The 22214-nt window shown below is 45.7% G+C and overlaps 1 protein-coding gene across 1 annotated transcript in view; it reads right to left on the bottom strand.

Moving 5' to 3' along the window:
• The window catches only part of LOC124004344 (ethanolamine kinase 1-like), a 19745-nt gene extending 6760 nt beyond the window's left edge, over nt 1-12985 (bottom strand). The window contains exons 1-4 of the mRNA XM_046313176.1: nt 12623-12985; nt 3727-3864; nt 3387-3508; nt 2909-3049 (exon numbers count right to left, since the gene is read on the bottom strand). Coding sequence (XP_046169132.1) covers nt 2909-3049; nt 3387-3508; nt 3727-3864; nt 12623-12826 — 605 coding nt within the window. The 5' untranslated portion in view covers nt 12827-12985. The remainder of the gene's footprint in view (nt 1-2908; nt 3050-3386; nt 3509-3726; nt 3865-12622) is intronic.
• Between the last annotated feature and the right edge of the window lie 9229 nt (nt 12986-22214).

The raw sequence follows: 22214 nt of genomic DNA, 5'->3' as shown, positions 1-22214 counted from the left end.
GGGAGTGGGGAGACGGGAGGGAGGGGTGGGGAGACGGGAGGGAGTGGGGAGACGGGAGGGAGTGGGGAGACGGGAGGGAGTGGGGAGACGGGAGGGAGTGGGGAGACGGGAGGGAGTGGGGAGACGGGAGGGAGTGGGGAGACGGGAGGGAGTGGGGAGACGGGAGGGAGGGGGAGACGGGAGGGAGGGGGGGAGACGGGAGGGAGGGGGAGACGGGAGGGAGTGGGGAGGGAGGGAGTGGGGAGACGGGAGGGAGGGAGGGAGGGAGGGAGTGGGGAGAGGGAGTGGGGAGACGGGAGGGAGGGAGGGGGGACGGGAGGGAGGGGGAGACGGGGGAGGGAGGGAGGGGAGGGAGTGGGGAGACGGGAGGGAGGGAGGGGAGGGGGAGACGGGAGGGAGGGAGGGAGGGGGAGACGGGAGGGAGGGAGTGGGGGAGACGGGAGGGAGGGGGAGGGGAGGGAGTGGGGAGACGGGAGGGAGGGAGGGGGAGACGGGAGACGGGGAGGGAGGGAGGGAGAGGGAGACGGGGAGGGAGTGGGGAGACGGGAGGGAGGGGGAGGGAGTGGGGAGACGGGAGGGAGGGAGGGAGTGGGGAGACGGGAGGGAGGGGGAGACGGGAGGGAGGGAGGGAGGGGGAGACGGGAGGGAGGGAGGGGGAGACGGGAGGGAGGGAGGGAGTGGGGAGACGGGAGGGAGGGAGGGAGTGGGGAGACGGGAGGGAGGGAGGGGGGGGAGACGGGAGGGAGGGAGGGAGTGGGGAGAGGGAGGGAGGGAGGGGGAGACGGGAGGGAGGGGGAGGGGGAGACGGGAGGGAGGGAGGGAGTGGGGAGACGGGAGGAGGGAGGGGGGAGACGGGAGGGAGGGGGAGGGAGACGGGGAGGGAGGGAGGGAGTGGGGAGACAGGGAGGGGGAGTGGGGAGACAGGAGGGAGGGAGGGAGACAGGAGGGAGGGAGGGAGGGAGTGGGGAGACAGGAGGGAGGGAGGGAGGGAGTGGGGAGACAGGAGGGAGGGAGGGAGGAGTGGGGAGACAGGAGGGAGGGAGGGAGTGGGGAGAGGAGGGAGGGAGGGAGGGAGGGAGGGAGGGGGAGGGAGGGAGTGGGGGAGACAGGAGGGGGAGGGAGGGAGTGGGGAGACAGGAGGGAGGGAGGGAGGAGTGGGGAGAGAGGAGGGAGGGAGGGAGGGGTGGGGAGACAGGAGGGAGGGAGGGAGTGGGGAGACAGGAGGGAGGGAGGGAGGGAGTGGGGAGACAGGAGGGAGGGAGGGAGGGGGGGAGACAGGAGGGAGGGAGGGAGGGAGTGGGGAGACAGGAGGGAGGGAGGGAGTGGGGAGACAGGAGGGAGGGAGGGAGGGAGGGGAGACAGGAGGGAGGGAGGGAGTGGGGAGACAGGAGGGAGGGAGGGAGACAGGAGGGAGGGAGGGAGTGGGGGGGAGACAGGAGGGGGAGGGAGGGAGGGGGAGACAGGAGGGAGGGAGGGAGGGAGTGGGGAGACAGGAGGGAGGGAGGGAGTGGGGAGACAGGAGGGAGGGAGGGAGGGAGGGGGAGACAGGAGGGAGGGAGGGAGGGAGTGGGGAGACAGGAGGGAGGGAGGGAGGGAGTGGGGAGAGACAGGAGGGAGGGAGTGGGGAGACAGGAGGGAGGGAGGGAGGGAGTGGGGAGACAGGAGGGAGGGAGGGAGGGAGTGGGGAGACAGGAGGGAGGGAGGGAGGGAGGGGGAGACAGGAGGGAGGGAGGGAGTGGGGAGACAGGAGGGAGGGAGGGAGGGAGTGGGAGACAGGAGGGAGGGAGGGAGGGGAGGGAGGGAGGGAGGGAGGGAGTGGGGAGACAGGAGGGAGGGAGGGAGGGAGTGGGGACAGACAGGGAGGGAGGGGGAGGGAGGGAGTGGGGAGACAGGAGGAAGGGAGTGGGGAGACAGGAGGAAGGGAGTGGGGAGACAGGAGGAAGGGAGTGGGGAGACAGGAGGAAGGGAGTGGGGAGACAGGAGGAAGGGAGTGGGGAGACAGGAGGAAGGGAGTGGGGAGACAGGAGGGAGGAAGTGGGGAGACAGGAGGGAGTGGGGAGTAAGTTGGTTTATTGCTAGTCTTTATCTTAAAAGGATAATGTTTAAAATCAGACACAGTGTGTACTGTGTAGAGTCAGAGTGCCCAGTGGAGCAGTGCTGAGGGGAAACGGACAAGGTCCTGTGTGGTAATGGGCTTGAAGCGTTCATCCAGAAGATTGACCGACTCCCAGTGTGTTAACTCACCCCTCTGTCCAGGGCCTCCCACCTCTAACCTTCTTCCACTAGCAGTACAGCAACTACTGGCTGGACTGCTCAATACTAGCAGTAACCTACCTCCCCATGGCCTATCATCACCGAGGACCATCTACCTAGGCCACCTCTCGCCAACTGAGTGGCCAAGTCCCCAGAGCCTCACCCAGGTCTCTTCTCCCTGCCTGCCCAGATCTCTGCTGTTGGCTGGGTAGAGCAGCAGCCAGTACCCACCCACAAGAAGACAGAAGCCTCCTCTGACAGTGCTGGCTGGGGCACACTTGTTGAGTCTACATGTGTGTGTGTTTGTACAGTGCAGGCAGGCTGGCTGAATGACGCATTAGCTCGCTACATTACACAGGCATTCTAGGAAGGCTGATAAGTGGTATGCAAACATCTGTTATCCCAGTGCATACCTCCGCCTCCATAATCCACCTCTACCCTGTTGTTATGATCGCACTTATATAGGAGTCTGTATGGAGGACTTAATAGCAGACCCAGGCATTGAGGACAGGACTGGGAGACAGCTGGCCAGCACATATATGAACAGTAAACTGTTTTAAGAAAATACCTTCTTGAGTAAGAAGAGGCCAAAGTGTGTGTTTATGTGTGTGTTCAGATTAACTGTTACAGAGTATTGTGTTCAGGTTCCTCTTACCTGGCGTTGGAGGCTTGCTCTGTGAACTCTGTGGCGACCAGAGAGAAATATTTCCTCATCTTGATCCACAGGTTGGGTTTGGGGATGCAGCCGTTATGTGCGTGGATCGCATGGATACGAGCCATCTCCCTGGATATTAGCCTGAGGACACACAAACACACAATAGACAATCATTACAGAATGACTCCTATCCCCCAAAATAGCTTTGTGTCCTGCATCCTGTTCTGATCAATGAAAAAGTAGTTTACTTGACTGTTTTTTGACCTTTTAAATGCTGTTTACTCTACACAGTTCTTATTGTAGTTCCATGGTGCAGCCAACAGGGCTTAGGACTGCCTAGAGTCGCAGTCCCCCTGGACTCATTAGCAGTCAGCTACACTAGGAGCTTGTATATTTACACATCAAACCAGGCTTTCCCTGCAGACTAGACAGATACCAGGATCAGCTTGAAGATGGTTTTCTAGTAAAATGTCCTCACCTGAGTAAGATCGGGTCCCTGACATCCTGTGTTCCGAGGGCGTCCCCCTGCATGAACTCGTAGCAGAGGCCATTCTGGAAGGTGCAGTAGAGGCGCGGCGCACAGCCGTTAGCATGTAGAACCTGGAAAGACATGCAAAGGATTAGACACTGATGACCTCATAAGACACACCAGGAAGTAGCCTGCATATGGGTCCACGCACAGGGAGTTGAACTTGGCTACCAGTATAGATGCCCTTAGTTTGATAGTGAAACGCTCTGAAGTGTCAAATGTGTGAACTGTAAATCATGTGTGTGTGTGTTTGCGAACCAGGAAGCTCTTGAGAATGTGTGTGGTGCACCTGGAAGCTCTTGAGCTCGTTGTCTCGGTCGACGATCAGCTCCGTCTTGTTCCCATACACACGCACCAGAACCATGTCCTCTGGACTGGCATCCACATAACAACCCACCAGCTTATTAGTGGTCCCATCAGTGAAGAGCTGAGAAAGGGAGGGAGGGAGATTAATACAGCAAAAATGCATCAGGTAGCCTGGCGGGTAGGGGTGTAGGGCCAGTAACCAAAAGGTTGCTGGATCGAATCCCCGAGTTGACAAGGTTAAAGTCTGTCGTTCTGTCCCTGAGCCAGGCAGTTAACCCACTGTTTCCCAGGCGCTGATAACGTGGATGTCCATTAAGGCAGCCCTCCCCACACCTCTCTGATTCAGAGGGTTGGGTTAAATGGGGAAGACACTGACTAGGTATCCCCCTTCCCCACCAGTGAAGGTATAGTTTAGTCGAGTCTACTCTAGTTAACTGTCACTAGGTCAGTTGAGGCACAAGCCTGTCCTTGCCAGGAGTCATATCAGGAAGCATAGGCCTAGATGACCATGAGAAGGTTGAGGGAGTCACAACAGTCATTTCCTAGGTCTGACTAGCTTATCTTATGAGCTGAGATAACCCAGAATACTGTACCTATGTCTATAATAATATATGCCATTTAGCAGACGCTTTTATCCAAAGCGACTTACAGTCATGTGTGCATACATTCTACGTATGGGTGGTCCCGGGGATCGAACCCACTACCCTGGCGTTACAAGCGCCATGCTCTACCAACTGAGCTACAGAAGGACCACCAAGGGAGCTACAGAAGGACCATCTTGAGTAAGAAGAGGCCAAAGTGTGTGTTTGTGTGTATTCAGATGAACTGTTACAGAGTATTGTGTTCAGGTTCCTCTTACCTGGCGTTGGAGGCTTGCTCTGTGAACTCTGTGGCGACCAGAGAGAAATATTTCCTCATCTTGATCCACAGGTTGGGTTTGGGGATGTTTGGGGATGTACTGTACTAATATACTGAAGCTGGACAACTGGGCCAAAGGGCAAGGGCTTTCCAGCTAGGCTACTTGTTTAACGGCACCCAGACAAGGAAGCTGTTTGCATTGCCAGCCACTTCATTCAATGACTACTGTTGGGGGAGAAAGTAACACACAGGAAGTCATGGTCTGCATGTGTAGTCTTTAGTTACATGTGGCTTTCTATCCCCATCTCCTTCCTGACCATTGAGATCCACCCAATGGCTAATAACTTGCCATATTCATGCTCTCTGGAATGTGGACAATCTGGACTAGTGATTTTACAGTGGGCAGATATCCATCCCCAAAGCTAGAGATTGCAGAGCGACTAGCCCCATCCACACTGGCCCGCTCTCTGGCCGCCCACCCCTACATAGCTGGCATTCCTAGCATGGTTGACCAGAGAGCTGGGCACACCGGCACCATGTTATGACCACACACACGTATACAGCTTTGGACTGCTTTATCCCGTGACAGTCTACACAGACCCAGAACACAATGCACCACTATGACCTGTGATCATCGTGTCTCAGTGTGTGGGAGTTTCTCCACGTATCACAGGCAATAAGCTCCAACACAACTGGGATAATTATTAACCAACATTCTGTTTTAGGTGACGTGTTCTTTGAATGAGAACAGAACATCTGCATATCTTAGTAGGCCATCACTTTATTGTGGCTACAAATTAAAAAACCTTCTCCAGAGCATTGATCTTCTCTGTTGAGACTGAACCCTTCTCTCCGTTTCTAGCCATTCATGAGGCCATAGACAGTCAAACATGCAAAATATACAAAGTATCTCTTGCACACACACGTCAGAATTGGCAGAAGGCCACATGGCATTAATGTGTGATAATAAGCAGGTCAAAGGTGATGGGAATGGGATGTGACTGGGGTGTTGGTAGGTTCTGGTGTTTGTAGGGACAGAGGGCAGGATGTTTGGGACTGGACACTAGATATTTACAGTAACAGAAAGCCCCCCAACCCCTTCCAAATCCTGTCCAGGTGGCTCGGTCAGTTCAGATCCAGTAACCCCCCCAACCTTCACTTCTCTCCAACTAGTTTCTCACACATTCTCCCAGCTCTCCATCCATATAAGTCTACCACTCAGTCTGTCCTCCCACTCTAGCTCAGTTTGTCCTCCATCTCTCTCGCACCTACCCAAGCCTGGTGGGGGCTGTATTAGGCTGTGTGGGTTACAGGGAAAAAGGCAGGGGGACAAAGCCTGTTTGGCTGGCTCCAATTGAGAAAAGCTGTGTTGGGAGGTCAACAGTATCACGTTCTCAGTCACAGGCCAGCGGGGGGGCAAACCCAGATTAAGCCACACACACACAGCTGAGTCAACAGAGCGAACTTGAAATTGATCCTGACAAAAATGAGGAGAAAGAACCTACGTCGTCAGGTGAGGTGAAGGCTTCCAAGCCACCCAAATGATCAGGAAAATGCCTGAGACGACTCTGGCCCAGTGGGAATACGATTCACAGAGAAAGTGGATCCATGCCTTTTGGCTGATTTGTTTATGGTATCAGGCTGGGTGAAGAACAAGTTGGGGTCTGTCAATTTGGTCAAAGACAGTCACATCCTGGCCTCTATGTACCAAACACAGGATGACTGGAGTAAGACATGTCTAAGTTCGTCAGCACTAGGCAAGAGTGGGAAGTTAGTCTCACTAGCAAGGCCCTAGAGCTGGGCGATATGGCCACAAATCCACATCCCAGTAAATTGACACATTTTTCACGACAACCATAAATCAGTGACAAATAATTGATTGTAATTCTTTTGTTTTGTTGGGGGGGGCGGCTAGAGTTGGGTGATATGGACAAAAAGTAATTTCGCGATAAAGGTAACTATTTTGCTCGATAACACATTTCTTAAATGGATAGTTACTTTACATTAGCAGCAGGGCGCTACAATTTTTTTTGTTTTGTTGCCAGTGCCAAGTCAGACAAGTGCGATTGTAGCCGATGATTTGATGTGCAACCTGTCAAAATAGGATCCAGAATGATCAGATTTATTTTTTAGCTCTTCAGAGAATTTGCTAACATCTTTGTGCTTATTGACCTATAGGCTACATTATTCACCACCTGAGGAAGTGGGAACTCGAAACCCTTAGCTAGATTGCTAACTCTAAATATGACATTGTTGCTAGCCATGTAGTCTAATTGAGTAATCAGTAAATGTAGGCAAATGTCTTACAAAAACTTTCCAGAACTGTAGTTGCTTTGAAAGCATCTCACTCACTCACTCTCACTCTCATTCCCCACAAACCCTACCACCAATTGGAGTAAATAATAACACTGCATTTTTAGCAACAGTCCTGCTTCTCAGAATGCATCTCTCCCTCCTCCATGCACAGAGTGAGAAGGGGGAAATGAGAGTCAGCAGCCGACAGCCAAACAGGGACAGAGATGCAGGAATCAACATAATGCATACGCCATTATTGTTGACCGAATAATGGTTTTCAAACAATCTACAGGAATGTTGTGTAGCAAAAATCACTGAAAATGACCTGAGTAAACAGTGTCGGTAATTTTGGGTTTATCATCCCTGCTCTTCACGGCCCGAAAGAAACCAGTGTGTCATGTACCATTAGTATCATCATACGTCACAAACACATTGCCATAAAACAGCTGACAAGATACAAGATTCACCCGATAGCAGGCCTGCCTACCTACTGCTTAGTGCCAGTGAATAATGCATTTCCCCTTTCCCCGACAGGAACCCTAAACACGGAAGACATCACCCAGTGTCAGAAATAGGCCTAGGTATATTTATTTAACTAGGAAAGTCAGTTAAGAATAAATTCTTATTTACAATGACACCTACCAAAAGGCAAAAAGCCTCCTGCAGGGACGGGGATTAAAAATATAGTACAAAACACACATCACTACATAAAGAGAGACCTAAGACAACAACATAGCAAGGCAACAACACAACATGGTAGCAACACATTGCAGCAGCACAACATGGTATAAACATTATTGGGCTGACAACAGCACAAAGGGCAAGAAGGTAGAGACAACAATGCATCCCACAAAGCAGCCACAACTGTCAGTAAGAGTGTATCTATGGACATCATAACTCCAGTTGGTATGGAGATGAGTGAGTTGTGTCTTATGTGGGTGTGTGAGTGTGTAGCTGGGGTTGAGTTGTGTCTTATGTGGGTGTGTGAGTGTGTAGCTGGGGTTGAGTTGTGTCTTATGTGGGTGTGTGAGTGTGTAGCTGGGGGTGAGTTGTGTCTTATGTGGGTGTGTGAGTGTGTAGCTGGGGTTGAGTTGTGTCTTATGTGGGTGTGTGAGTGTGTAGCTGGGGGTGAGTTGTGTCTTATGTGGGTGTGTGAGTGTGTAGCTGGGGGTGAGTTGTGTCTTATGTGGGTGTGTGAGTGTGTAGCTGGGGGTGAGTTGTGTCTTATGTGGGTGTGTGAGTGTGTAGCTGGGGTTGAGTTGTGTCTTATGTGGGTGTGTGAGTGTGTAGCTGGGGGTGAGTTGTGTCTTATGTGGGTGTGTGAGTGTGTAGCTGGGGTTGAGTTGTGTCTTATGTGGGTGTGTGCGTGAAGCCAAAGTTAGGTGTTTGTCGGGGATCAGAAGTGAGGCAATTAAGGATGGGGATATGATGTGGTTATCTGACAATGGTGACTCACAGGGTAACTGAAATCGTCTGGAAACGCACACTGTTTTGCCACTACACTGTCCATCTTATCTGAGAGGACAGCTTACAAAGTGTCTGTACTTACGTGAAGCTATTGAGGCAGTGTGGAATGCAAATGAGATAGCTAGCTAGGAGCTTTTGACTGTTCACTCTGGTATTCACTTTATAATCATGACATTTTGATCAACTGAATTAAATTGAAATATTTTTGCACAGATATCTTCCTTGATATGTTGTGAATAACGTGTGTAAGTGTCAATGTCTGATAAATCGTTTGTGAGCATGTCTCTTGATATCGAAGGAGCTCCCTCAATCAGTGGGGCCAGAACCGTTTGATACAACCACTTTGTGCTCTCCTGAAAATACAGCTTTCACATTCGTCCATTTAGATGTGACATTTGTCCAATCAAACTATTTGATTGAAGTCTCGAAGGAGTTTTGTGGAGAAAACAAAAAAATTTGAATGATCATTTTGCTATGCTGCTAATCAAGATTTAATGATGAATTAAAAATGGCATTCAGACATGAAACATGCACTCTGCATCTGAGAGTCGTTTCATTTGGAATCTGTTCAGTTCTAAAAGCAATGTTTATAACAACCCGTCAGTAGCCATCTTTGCTATAACTTAACTGTGTCCTTCAAACATGTTCTTAAAATATGCCACATCTTGAAAGGTAAAGGTATGAATGATGCTTCACTCAGATGGAGTTGTTCTGGAACGACGTCTGGATGAGCAAGCATGGCATCAGTGGGCGATCCTGATCCTGACAAAAATGAGGAGAAAGAACCTACGTCGTCAGGTGAGGTGAAGGCTTCCAAGCCACCCAAATGATCAGGAAAATGCCTGAGACGACTCTGGCCCAGTGGGAATACGATTCACAGAGAAAGTGGATCCATGCCTTTTGGCCGATTTGTTTGTGGTATCAGGCTGGGTGAAGAACAAGTTGGGGTCTGTCAATTCGGTCAAAGTACCCAGAGGTGTGTCTGCTGCTCAGAGGGAGCTATTCGTGTCGAGTCTCTGGACAAAAGTGGTGTCCTGCTTTGATCTCTGGAGTAGAGCGCCACTGAAAGGAGTGATAACTGGGGTGAGGTTGAGTGTTATACCCTGACTACACCGCTCGCGTCCTCTGCGCGATCGTGCAAAAGACATTTTGGAATCTATATTATTAAATTATTGCGTCAACGAGCGCCTGCGTTGCCAAGGGCTAACATAGAAGTCAGTTCTATTAGTGACGCAGATCGCGGTGCACGTCCTGCCTCTCCCTTCTCATTAGTTTATGGAAGCAGATACCCACGTGAATCTCCTCATTGGTTATACCCACGTGGGTGATTGAAAGACTAACTGTGTTGTCGGTCGTCATGGTAATACTATGAAAGTTTAGATGCCAATCACCATATAAGTTCAAAGAAGAAAAAACCTGGAAGGAGGAAAGATGACTAGAAACGATTCGGTTGACCATTTTATGTGTGGATTAATTGTCAGAGTAGAGGACCTTCTGCATTTCAGGTAAAATAACAAAAATGTTTAATGCTTTCGACATGTCCCCAAATTTATGTAATTGGTTCAGAGTAGAGGTTCGACCGATTATGATTTTTCAGCGCAGATACCGATTATTGGAGGACCACTAAAGCCGATACAGATTAATTGGCCGATATTTATTTATTTATAATAATGACAATTACAACAATACTGAATGAACACTTAATATCAATAAAATCAATTTAGCCTCAAGTAAATAATGAAACATGTTGAATTTGGTTTATTTTTATTTTTTTTACCTTTATTTAACTGGGCAAGTCAGTGAAGAACAAATTCTTATTTTCAATGACGGCCTAGGAACAGTGGGTTAACTGCCTGTTCAGGGGCAGAACGACAGATTTGTACCTTGTCAGCTCGGGGGTTTGAACTTGCAACCTTCCGGTTACTAGTTCAACACTAACCACTAGGCTACCCTGCTGCCCCATAATGCAAAAACAAAGTGTTGGAGAAGTAAAAGTGCAATATATGCTATGTAAGAAAGCTATCGTTTCAGTTCCTTGCTCAGAACATGAGAACATATGAAAGCTGGTGGTTCCTTTTAACATGAGTCTTCAATATTCCCAGGTAAGAAGTTTTAGGTTGTATTTATAGGAATTATAGGACTTTTTCCCTCTATACCATTTGTATTTCATTAACCTTTGACTATTAGATGTTCTTATTAGAGGGAGACCGATTATGATTTTCCAACGCCGAAACCGATACCGATTATTGGAGGACCAAAAAGCCGATACTGATTAATCGTCCGATTAAAAAAAATACAGATATTTGTAATAATGCCAATTACATCAATACTGAATTAACACTTATTTTAACTTAATATAATACATTAATAAATCAATTTAGCCTCAAGTAGATAATGAAACATGTTCAATTTGGTTTAAATAATGGAAAAACAAAGTGTTGGAGAAGAACGTAAAAGTGCAATATGTGCTATGTAAGAAAGCAGTTCCTTGCTCAGAACATATGGTTCCTTTTAACATGAGTTTTCAATATTCCCAGGTAAGACGTTTTAGGTTGTAGTTATTATAGGACTATTTCCCTCTATACCATTTGTATTTCATTAACCTTTGACTATTGGATGTTCTTATAGGCACTTTAGTATTGCCAGTGTAACAGTATAGCTCCCATCCCTTTCCTCGCTCCTCACTGGGCTCGAACCAGCAACACAACGACAACAGCCACCACATCGAAGCGTTACCCATGCAGAGCAAGGGAAACAACCACCCCAAGGCTCAGCGCGAGTCAAGTTTGAAACGCTACTAGCGCGTGCTAACTAGCCAGCCATTTCACTTCGGTCACACCAGCCTCATCTCATCTCAGGAGTTGATAGGTTTGAAGTCATAAACAGCGCAATGCTTGACGCACAACGAAGAGCAGCTGGCAAAAACGCATGAAAGTGCTGTTTGAATGAATGTTTACGCGCCTGCTTCTGCCTACCACCGCTCAGCCAGATATTTAGGTAAGTAGGCTACCCTGGGGCGGCAGTTTCTTGGCACAAGCAAGTATCTTCTTATTGGTGTCCTTTTAGTGGTTTATTTGCACCAATTCGACCATGAAGGCCTGATTCACACGTCTCCTCTGAACAGTTGATGTTGAGATGTGTCTGTTACTTGAACTCTGAAGCATTTATTTGGGCTGCAATTTCTGAGGATGGTAACTAATGAATTTATCCTCTGCAGCAGAGGTAACTGAGTTTTCCTTTCCTGTGGCGGTCCTCATATGACAGCCAGTTTAATCATAGCGCTTGACGGTTTTGAGATTGCACTAGAAGAAACATTCAAAGTTCTTGAAATGTTCCGGATTTACTGACCTTCGTGTCTTAAGGTAATGATGGACTGTCGATTCTCTTTGCTTATTTGTGCCGTTCTTGCCATAATATGGACTTGGTCTCTTACCGAATAGGGCGATCTTCTGTATACTTCACCTACCTTGTCACAACATAACTGATTGGCTCAAACACATTAAGGAAATAAATACCACAAATGAACTTTTAACAAGGCACACCTGCTACTTTAAATGCAATCCAGGTGACTACCTCATGAAGCTGGTTGAGAGAACGCCAAGATTGTGCAAAGCTGTCATCAAGGCAAATATAAAATATTTTTTTATTTGTTTAACACTTTTTTGGTTACTATATGATTCCACGTGTGTTATTTCATAGTTGATGTCTTCTCTATTAGTCTACAATGTTTTAAAAAATGTCAAACTAAAGTAAAACCCTTGAATGAGTAGGTGTGTCAACTTATGACTGGTAGTATAGTATATACAGTTAGACGGCGGTGCAATTTCTTTTTGTGAACAAATGTGTAATGCACTTTCCAAACTGTGAAAGGCAGCAAGACGCAACAAAGCGTCTAGTCTGCCGGAAAACCACACGAAGGGAGACGTATGACCTTTTTGTCAACGTATCCATGGAACACAGAATACAGACATGAACATTCGTTGTTGATTCGACTTAAGTCTCCATGAACGGCGTAGTGACTGACAGCTAGTTAAATGCTAACACCACTAGAACTCAGCTTGAATAACTACAAACGAAGTAACTAAATGCAAGAAAAGCCAGTGTGATGCACGAAATAGATGTTTTAAATGTATGCACGGGACGAGGAATATATCAAGGCCCCTGGACTGGTCTGATAGTTATGCTAACTTTAGTTAGCTAGCTAGTGATGAGGGGCCATGGCGTTGGCGCATCATTCAGTGGAGAGATGTCGAACTTACCTTGGTCTTGACATGGTTCATGTCCCACGCTGGCCGAAGCTGCTTTACCAGCTTCATTGCCCCATCGGTAACGTTATGTTCCTCCACGAAAATCGGGAATTTTCGAATTACCGGCGACCCCACAGGCACGTGTATCTCCGTCTCCATAATGTGGTTTATTTTCCGTTTCGAATTCTTGACAGATATGAATGGAATTCGTGACATACAAAAAAAAACAACAGCAATTGTTTGTGAGCTGGTTGGTATAAACGGCTAACGGTAGCTAAACAAGGTGCTTATAAATGGGTAAAGCAAAGGATGCAACTACCGGTGAGGTTCTCGTCGTCGCTTATCTCCTACTTGGCACCGCCCTCGCGTAATCATCCGACGCTAGACGCGCATAACCGCGAGCTCCGAGCAACCGGCGGACTGAGAGGGAGCACGCCAACTTTCTAAGCCCGAGTTTGTCCGAGTGGAGTCGAAGAGCGTCAGAGTAGCCGCTTTTGTTTTTTCGGTATTGTGACAAATAAACTCTGTGGGTGTATGCATATCCAAAGAGTCATTATCAAATAACATGAGAAAGGCGAAATTCATTACCTTGAATGAGGATTTACTTTTGATCAGAAAGAAACATGTAATTGTTTTTAAGCAACATTTTAGGCCCATTGATTGGTCCCAGACATTGACAATAACTTGGTCTGGGGCGCCCCCTATTCTTCTCAATATGATTAGAAGTACCAATTTTAGTCAGAGTGTGTCAGTGTTGTAATGCCAGTCGAATATCAGTCGAATACCAGCACCAGCAATGTAATGGCATTCAATATATTTTATATGGTGTAAAACAAATGTATACCCTAAATATTTGCTATTTTAGGCTCACTCAAGCTCATTTCAGTTAGTGTCACAAGTCATGACTGAGGGAAGGAAACTCATTCAGCAATCACAATTTTAAAAAATTGTATTCCCATTGTTATTGGACCGTGAACCCATAGGAGGCCATTTTGAAATGTATAAAGGCCTTATCCATTTCTGTCTGTAGCTAGGTTTCCATTCAATTGGGAACAGATTTTAATGTGAATATTCTAAATCAGTATGCACATTTTCCCACCAGAGATGAGTTTATCAAACTGACTTGTTACAGATAAAAGGCTGTGCGTGATGACGTAATGCACATACAAATACCTTTTGAGGTTAATTTCCCATGTACAGAATAACAAATACAAGTTAAGTGGGTTTCCATTGCATGTTCAACTCTACTATGGTTTTATCACAAGAAATGTTGAGTTATATAGCTCACACCCTGGTATTGGCTGGCATGTACGCTCTAGCCAACACCTTGCGGGTGTAGCCTACATCAGTGTTTCCCAAGTCAAGTCCTTAAGTACCCCCGCCACAGCACACATCTTTGTTGTAGCCCCGGACAAGCACACCTGATTCAACAGGTGAGTTTGTCTGGGGATACAACAAGTTGGGGAGTTGGGTAACCCTGGCCTACATACATGAGATTATTATTGGCAAAAGAGCTAGATTATTATTATTTGTTAAAAGGCAGCAAGCATCGATGATCATGTCACCAGAATGAGACCCTTGATATTTATACTTTCATCATAACTTATTTCATTTGTAGCCTAATAAACTGCATACATTCAAGACAAGTTGTAATGGGAGAGTCACACAACATGTAGTCGAGTGACTCCAAGTTTACTTTGATATGATGTTATTACAGCAATATTTGCACATATAAGCGTTTCCACTGACATTTCTCGCATAATTCAAATCAAATGTATTTATATATACCTTCTTACATCAGCTTATATTTCAATGTGCTGTACAGAAACCCAGCCTAAAACCCCAAACAGCAAGCAATGCAGGTGTAGAAGCACGGTGGCTAGGAAAAACTCCCTAGAAAGGCCAAAATTTAGGAAGAAACCTAGAGAGGAACCAGGCTATGAGGGGTGGCCAGTCCTCTTCTGGCTGTGCCGGGTGGAGATTATGACAGAACGTGGCCAAGATGTTCAAATGTTCATAAATGACCAGCATGATCAAATAATAATAATCACAGTAGTTGTCGAGGGTGCAGCAAGTCAGCACCTCAGAGTATCTCTACCACTCCTGCTGTCTCTAGAGAGTTGAAAACAGCAGGTCTGGGACAGGTAGCACGTCCGGGGAATAGGTCAGGGTTCCATAGCAGCAGGCAAAACAGTTGAAACTGGAGCAGCAGCACGGCCAGGTGGACTGGGGACAGCAACGAGTCATCATGCCAGGTAGTCCTGAGGCATGGTCCTAGGGCTCAGGTCCTCCGAGAGAGAGAAAGAGAGAATTAGAGAGAGCATACTTAAATTCACACAGGACACCCGATAAGACAAGAGAAGTACTCCAGATATAACAAACTGATGCAGTCCGTAATTTGCTTTCTAATGATCATGATCTTTTCCTCAAAGTTCATGAATTTATTACTGCTGAAGTGAAAGCCATCCTCACTTGGGGAATGCTGCTTTTTGTTAGCTTTGCGACAGTATAAAAAATAAATGTTGGATTGTTGCCATTTTCCTCAATTAAGTTGGAAAAATAGGATGATCGAGCAGCAGTGAGGGCTCTTCGATACTGCAAGGTACGGTCTTTCCAAGCTAGTCGGAAGACTTCCAGTTTGGTGTGGCGCCATTTCCGTTCCAATTTTCTGGAAGCTTGCTTCAGAGCTCGGGTATTTTCTGTATACCATGGAGCGAGTTTCTTATGACAAATGTTTGTAGTTTTTAGGGATGCTTCTGCATCTAGGGTATTGCGCAAGGTTAAATTGAGTTCCTCAGTTAGGTGGTTAACTGATTTTTGTCCTCTGACATCCTTGGGTAGGCAGAGGGAGTCTGGAAGGGCATCAATGAATCTTTGTGTTGTCTGAGAATTTATAGCATGATTTTTGATGCTCCTTGGTTGGGGTCTGAGCAGATCATTTGTTGTGATTGCAAACGTAATAAAATGGTGGTCCGATAGTCCAGGATAATGAGGAAAAACATTAAGATCCACAACATTTATTCTATGGGACAAAACTAGGTCCAGACTATGACAGTGAGTAGGTCCAGAGACATGTTGGACAAAACCCACTGAGTTGATGATGGCTCCGAAAGCGTTTTTGGAGTGAGTCTGTGGACTTTTCCATGTAAATATTAAAATGACCAAAAATGTGAATATTATCTGCTATGACTACAAGGTCCGATAGGAATTCAGGGAACTCAGTGAGGAACGCTGTACATAGCCCAGGAGTCCTGTAAACAGTAGCTATAAAAAGTGATCGAGTAGGCTGCATAAATTTCATGACTAGAAACTCAAAGGACAAAAAGGTATATATTTTTTTGTAAATTGAAATTTGCTATCGTAAATGTGAGCAACACCTCCGCCTTTGCGGGATGCATGGGGGATATGGTCACTAGTGTAACCAGGAGGTGAGGCCTCATTTAACACAGTCAATTCATCAGGCTTAAGCCATATTTGTCAGGCCAATCACATCGAGATTGTGACCAGTGATTAGTTCATTGACTATAACTGCCTTTGAAGTGAGGGATCTAACATTAAGTAGCCCTATTTTGAGATGTGAGGTATCACGATCTCTTTCAATAATGGCAGGAATGGAGTATCATTCATTTTACCAACATAAAAAGATCCCACCTTGTTTAGCGTATTTTGATTTGTCACGTGGAAAGTTTAACAACATATATTTTGTTTCCATCAGGCCTGTCATGATTTTTTTTTATCAGACATGCACTTTACTCGCATAAAATGGTTGGATGGAAACCTGGTTTGTAAAATGGATTTTCTATCTATAAAACCCATTGGTTTTATCAATCAATATATATATTTGATTGATAAATATTAACTGGTACAACAACCTGACTAATTGCCTCCCCCAGAAAACAACTATCATGAGACACCCACTTTCTCATCAGGACATCCTCTTGGAGAAAATAGCCATGGGCGACATCTCCCAACTGTTCTATAGGCACAATTTGATCACGCAACTCTTCCAACGCGAGGTCATCCCGTTGCGCATTGATTAGATCTGAGCGAGTTACAGATAACAGGGAAAACAGTGACATACTTTGTATTATTATCATTAGTCGGCGCAGTGACCAGTTCGCCACGGCTCATAGAACGTGTCACTGCACACGCAGAGAACACCTCTGGGTAACTCTGTACACTCATCAGGAATCCCAACAAATGACGGCTTCGTGGAAACCACTAGAGATGGAAACACGACAGGCCATACACGCTCACCAGCCAAGTTATTCCCAAGGATAACATCGATACCCTCAATAGGCAACGAAGGACGCACCCCCACAACAACTTCACCAGCCCACAATCCAACATCAGTTTATGCAATCAAACCTATTCCCCTAATTAGAACACTATTCCCCGAATTAGTCTCAGCAGAAAAGGGTAACACAGACTCCAACACAAATGATTCAGAGGCACCTGTGTCTCTCAGGATCTTCCCTGGCACTAGGTCTTTACTTCTTACATAGACACAAAACCTTCCGTAATGAAAGGTAAATAGTCTGGATCAATATGGACTTTCCCATTCTCCTGGGCCTGAGGAAATGAGTCATGAATGAACTGATGTGGAACAGGTGCAGCTGACGCAGTAGGCTTAGATTTAGCGTAAGCACCCTTTGACCTGAGAAGTGGACATTCGTTTTTCCAATGACCTGAACCTTGACAGTAGTGACACTCCTGCCCAAAGTCAGCTTTACCATGAGTCAGGCTCAACCCTAGTTGAATAGAACTCTGCCTGAGAACCAAAGTATCTCGGTGAGCGAAGCCCAAATCTATCCGAACGCTTCTACTTCTTCCGAATACGGGGCTCTGCAAAGACAGTTGTGAGTCAACACATACTCGTCCGCCAAAACCGCAGCTTCAGCAACATTCTTTACTTTCTGTTCGTTAATATACGTGGAAATACGATCAGGAATTGTGTCCTTAAATTGCTCTAACATAATCAGATCACACAGCCCTTGGAAAGTCACAACTGCAGAGGCGGAACACCAGCGATTAAACTGTAAAGAACTGTCGCGCAAACTCAACATGAGTCTGGTTATCATCCCTTTTTAAAGTTCTAAATCGTTGGCGGTACGCCTCAGGGACCAATTCATAAATCTGTAACACAGCAGTTTTAACTTTATCATACTTGGCACTGTCGTGTACACTAAGAGCTGAATATGCTTCCTGCGCTTTACCAGTCAGCACACACTGCAACATTAAAGTGCGGTCAGAATCTGGCCAAATCCTAGCGTCAGCAACCCGCTCAAACAACGAAAAAAATGTCTCTGGGTCCCTTTCATTAAACCGAGGCAATAACCGTAAGTTCCCAACAATATCAAATGTCTCTGGGGCACGACCAAAAGTGGAACTACCCCTAGGTAAATCTGGGTCACCTTCCCAAAACAAACTCTCCCTGAGATCTTTCCTTCCCCAACCAACTCTATACGTTCTTGTTGCAACTTGATTTTAGCATGCTCCATCTCTTGTTTAAATGCCAATTCCTTTTCATATTTTACACGATCATGCTCTAGCTTCTCACGATCATGCTCTAGCTTCTCACGATCATGCTCCAGCTGTAACAAAAGCAGTTCTTTCTGCTGTTCAAAAAGAAGGCTACTAGGACGAACCGATGGAATGGCCATTGTAATGTTATGGGGACAAATCCTCAGCAGAGGCTGGCCCGGTGGTAACTTCAAGAATACCACTCCATCAGATTGGCTTTCAATATCAACCTAATAGAATTCTTTAGACGTTTATCACTAATCTCAACCTTGTAGTGTTCCGCGACCTTTAACAGCTGTTCTTTAGTACCTAAATCTAACAATTCCTCTGATGGAGAGCGAATGAACTTATCTACATAAGACACCATAATCACACAAAAAAACATTCTCGCTCTTCCCTTCTGCTGAGTACACCAGACCACAACCCGAGAATTGACAATCACCCTGAGCACCACAGAAGAGAGATGAGATACGGAGCTTCCCCAAAACCTACAATAACTCAACCCTAGTCTTTGTGTAAATTCCCACCGCAAATCTGCACACTGTAGCCAGCTGATAAGGAAAAACTCCCCAGCATGCTGGCAAATTCCACCAAGCCACAGATGTGCCCCCGAGACAACTGCTCAGTCCACAGACACCACACAAAACAAACATTAACCATGCCCAACATATTCCAAAAAATGAAACACGTCGCTAAACTTATCAGGGGAAAAAGGCTATAGCTCCGGGTAGCAAGTTCCACTACCCTACCCAAATCTCTCACCGAGGTACACAGCCGATTACTCACCTCAGACTGACGTCCCAACAGCAAGTAGAACAAGAGTTCAGGCTAGGCAGGGTCTGGAAACTAACCATTATACTCTCCAACACAGCACACAAACCAAACAAAGGCAACCAATACTGGGCCTATCAAACTCAAACAAAATAAGCAAACCAAACACGTACCTTCACGGTCTCCCAAACCAATAGTTCAAATATCCCAGATGAGCCCCCACTTGTCACGAACCGGCTCAAAGCCCGTAACAAAAGGGAGACAACGTGGAGATAAGGAGTAATAAAATATATATTTATTAAATAAGTACCTAAGTATAATATACAATGGTGTCTGTAATCAGTAGTCAGTAGTGTAAGTGAGTGTTTTGCATGAATGTGATAATGCAGGGTGTTGAAAGGTTCCAAAGCAAACAACCAAAAAAAAAAAACCCACCAAAAAAAACAACCAAATCTATAAAGGTGTCTGCATGGAGAGAGTCTCCTCCATGAATGGGGAAGTGGTGTATTTATCCTGGGAGACACCGGGCCCAGGTGTTTCCCATGTAGCTGATGACCATCCCAACTCCGCCCACCAGCATCCTAATAAGGAAATAACAGAGAGAATACGGCAGACAGAGTGGGAGGGTCGTCACAATACCCATCTTGGGCGAAGGCCTTGCCTGCATCATCATTGGACCAATAAGGCACCCCTGAGGTGCCTTATTGCTATTATAAACTGGTCACCAACATAAATAGAACAGTAAACAAGTATTTTTATTCATACCCGTGGTGTCTGATACAGTAAACACATGGCTCAAATGTTGTTTCAGCCACTCAGCATCCAGGACCCAAACTACCTGGTTTTTAATCTGTATTACACAGAAGCTTTAGCCATTACTCTATTATGTTGTGTTTGTTACCAACATGGCACTTATCATACAGACACATTTATATACTTATACTTATATTGGACAAGAAGGATTAGCTATGCAAATCACTGAATGTTTTGGTTTTTCTGTGTTCTTGGTCAGACTTGACATGTTTTGCCAGTCTAGTTCACAGCTTTGTAGAGGAGCACACCACTAGTGTGTGTATTGTATTATTCTGATTGACATTAGACACTGCTTACTCAACATCAGGTGCAGTAATTAGTTTATACTCTTTATTCATTATTTATCTCATGGAGACAACAAATTTTCACACGAGGGACCTAAATGTAATATATTATTGTAATTATTGTAGAATTACATTCCTAAATAAACATCATTAAATGTGTATGGTGCTCTTGGCTAGGTCATTTCTTTCACTTTTCAAATGCATATCTACTGAGGTTAAATAAAAAATATAAAAAAGTTGTCTTCCAAGATTCAGTGTTGAGCTGATACATTGCACTGAGACAGTTGTATCTCTGATAAGAGAACCAGGACTCAGTGTGTGTGTTTGGCTGTGAACCAGATGACAGCACCAAACATCTATGTGTGTGTGTGTCAGAGAGCGAGCTACTCCCCTCTATCACAAGGACACTAAATAACCCATGTCATACATAACATTGCATCTTCAGAAAGGCATAACACACACACACAAAGACAGAGGGACTCACAGAAGACCATTGGATTACTGAAGAGTGGTACGAATGATATAGTCCTTTAATTCCAGCCATTTAGAAAGTCCTGCAGAGAGAGAACCCCACTACAGTCATGGGGTTACAGAGAGAGAGAGAGAGAGAGTGGAGGTATGTGTGTGTTTGTGTGTGTATATCTGTATGCATGTACAGTATGTATGGTGTGTGTGTGTGTTATGCCTTTCTGAAGATACAGTGTAGTGTATCACATGGGCATGGGATATGGGGAAGGTTGATCAGTCCGTTATACTTTCTAAACCTCGGTGTCGTCCCACCACTGAGTCTGTTCCTAACCCAACCCAGAGTTGCCCCAGTCAGCGCCTTCTATTTACAATATCCATCTATTCATTTATGTTCTAAATAGAAGATTCTGGCCCCAGTGATTCCCAAACACTGCAGCCTTTACAGCCACGCAGCCTCTCTCTTAGACTGCTCATTCACTCATCAAATCAACAACATCAAATCAACATACATCAGTTATTACTCAAAGCTAATTAAAGAGATGCTACTCTGTGGTGAGCCTGGCTCCTGATTTGTTACTATGTCTTGAGCTTGGCTCTTGATTGGTTAAGGCCACCTATGTTTGGGCCCCTGCCCTCAGTGAGGTTCGTGAGATATTAGGCACCACGCTGTTCTGTTCGTTAACTTAGCCGCTAATCTACCGCGGTTAGCGCTGAAGCTCTACTGGCCCGAGGCAAGAAAAAAGAATTAACAAAAAAAGAAAAGAAAATGTGATAAACAATTACAAAAAAACACCTTATTTATAGAATAAATATAGTATGTACAATTTGCTTTGTGTGCATCTAAAAATAAATAGACAAAGCATTCCTTCCCCTGAAGAAGTATTCACAACCTCTGACCCGTGCTGGGGCAGAACGCTGGCACAGGTTCACTAACATCCAGGCTTCTGCTTCAAGAATCCAGAGGACTTTCTAGAATAGAATCTTGGATACAGCTTCTAGAATCCAGAGGGTATAGATGATATAATCAAGGATACAGGTTTTAGAATCCAGAGGAAAGGTTCTAGAATAGAATCTTGGATACAGCTTCTAGAATCCAGAGGGTATAGATTATATAATCAAGGATACAGGTTTTAGAATCCAGAGGAAAGGTTCGAGAATAGAATCTTGGATACATTTTCTAGTATTCAGAAGGTATAGATTCTACAACCAAAGATAAAGGTTCTAGAAAAAAGAAGATACAAGTTCTAGAATCTAGAAAACACAGGTCCTAGATCAGAATCTTGGATACAGGTTCTAGAATCTAGATGAAGGGAATGGTGAACAGAGAGGCGATCAGCACAGAGGCGATCAGCAACATGACATGTTGCACTGTCTCATATTCACACATATGACAATCTCTCCATCTGGTGTCTATGTGTATACTACAGTACTTTCCACACAGTAACACTATAATCCACTGGGGCTGCCTCAATTATAGACATGACATAATCATTCTCTATGACCAACACACAAGATGACAGAAGGATTAGGAAAAATAATCAAGTTAAAGAAAAATCTAACAGACTCAACTTCTACTTTGTAAAATGGGTCACAAACCTAAGCAGGAAATAATTTTAAAGAGAAGGAAACTTAATTCATAACACACAAGTTTTGCATATTCATATTATGTGCCCTGCACATGCATTCTGCTGGCCCCTTAAAATCATAGAAATCTAACAAGCACCTGATAAGGAAACATCAGATGA

The sequence above is a fragment of the Oncorhynchus gorbuscha genome, linkage group LG18 (genome assembly GCF_021184085.1).
Source record: "Oncorhynchus gorbuscha isolate QuinsamMale2020 ecotype Even-year linkage group LG18, OgorEven_v1.0, whole genome shotgun sequence".
Taxonomy (NCBI): Eukaryota; Metazoa; Chordata; class Actinopteri; order Salmoniformes; family Salmonidae; genus Oncorhynchus; species Oncorhynchus gorbuscha.
This window is presented reverse-complemented; position numbering and strand designations above follow the sequence as displayed.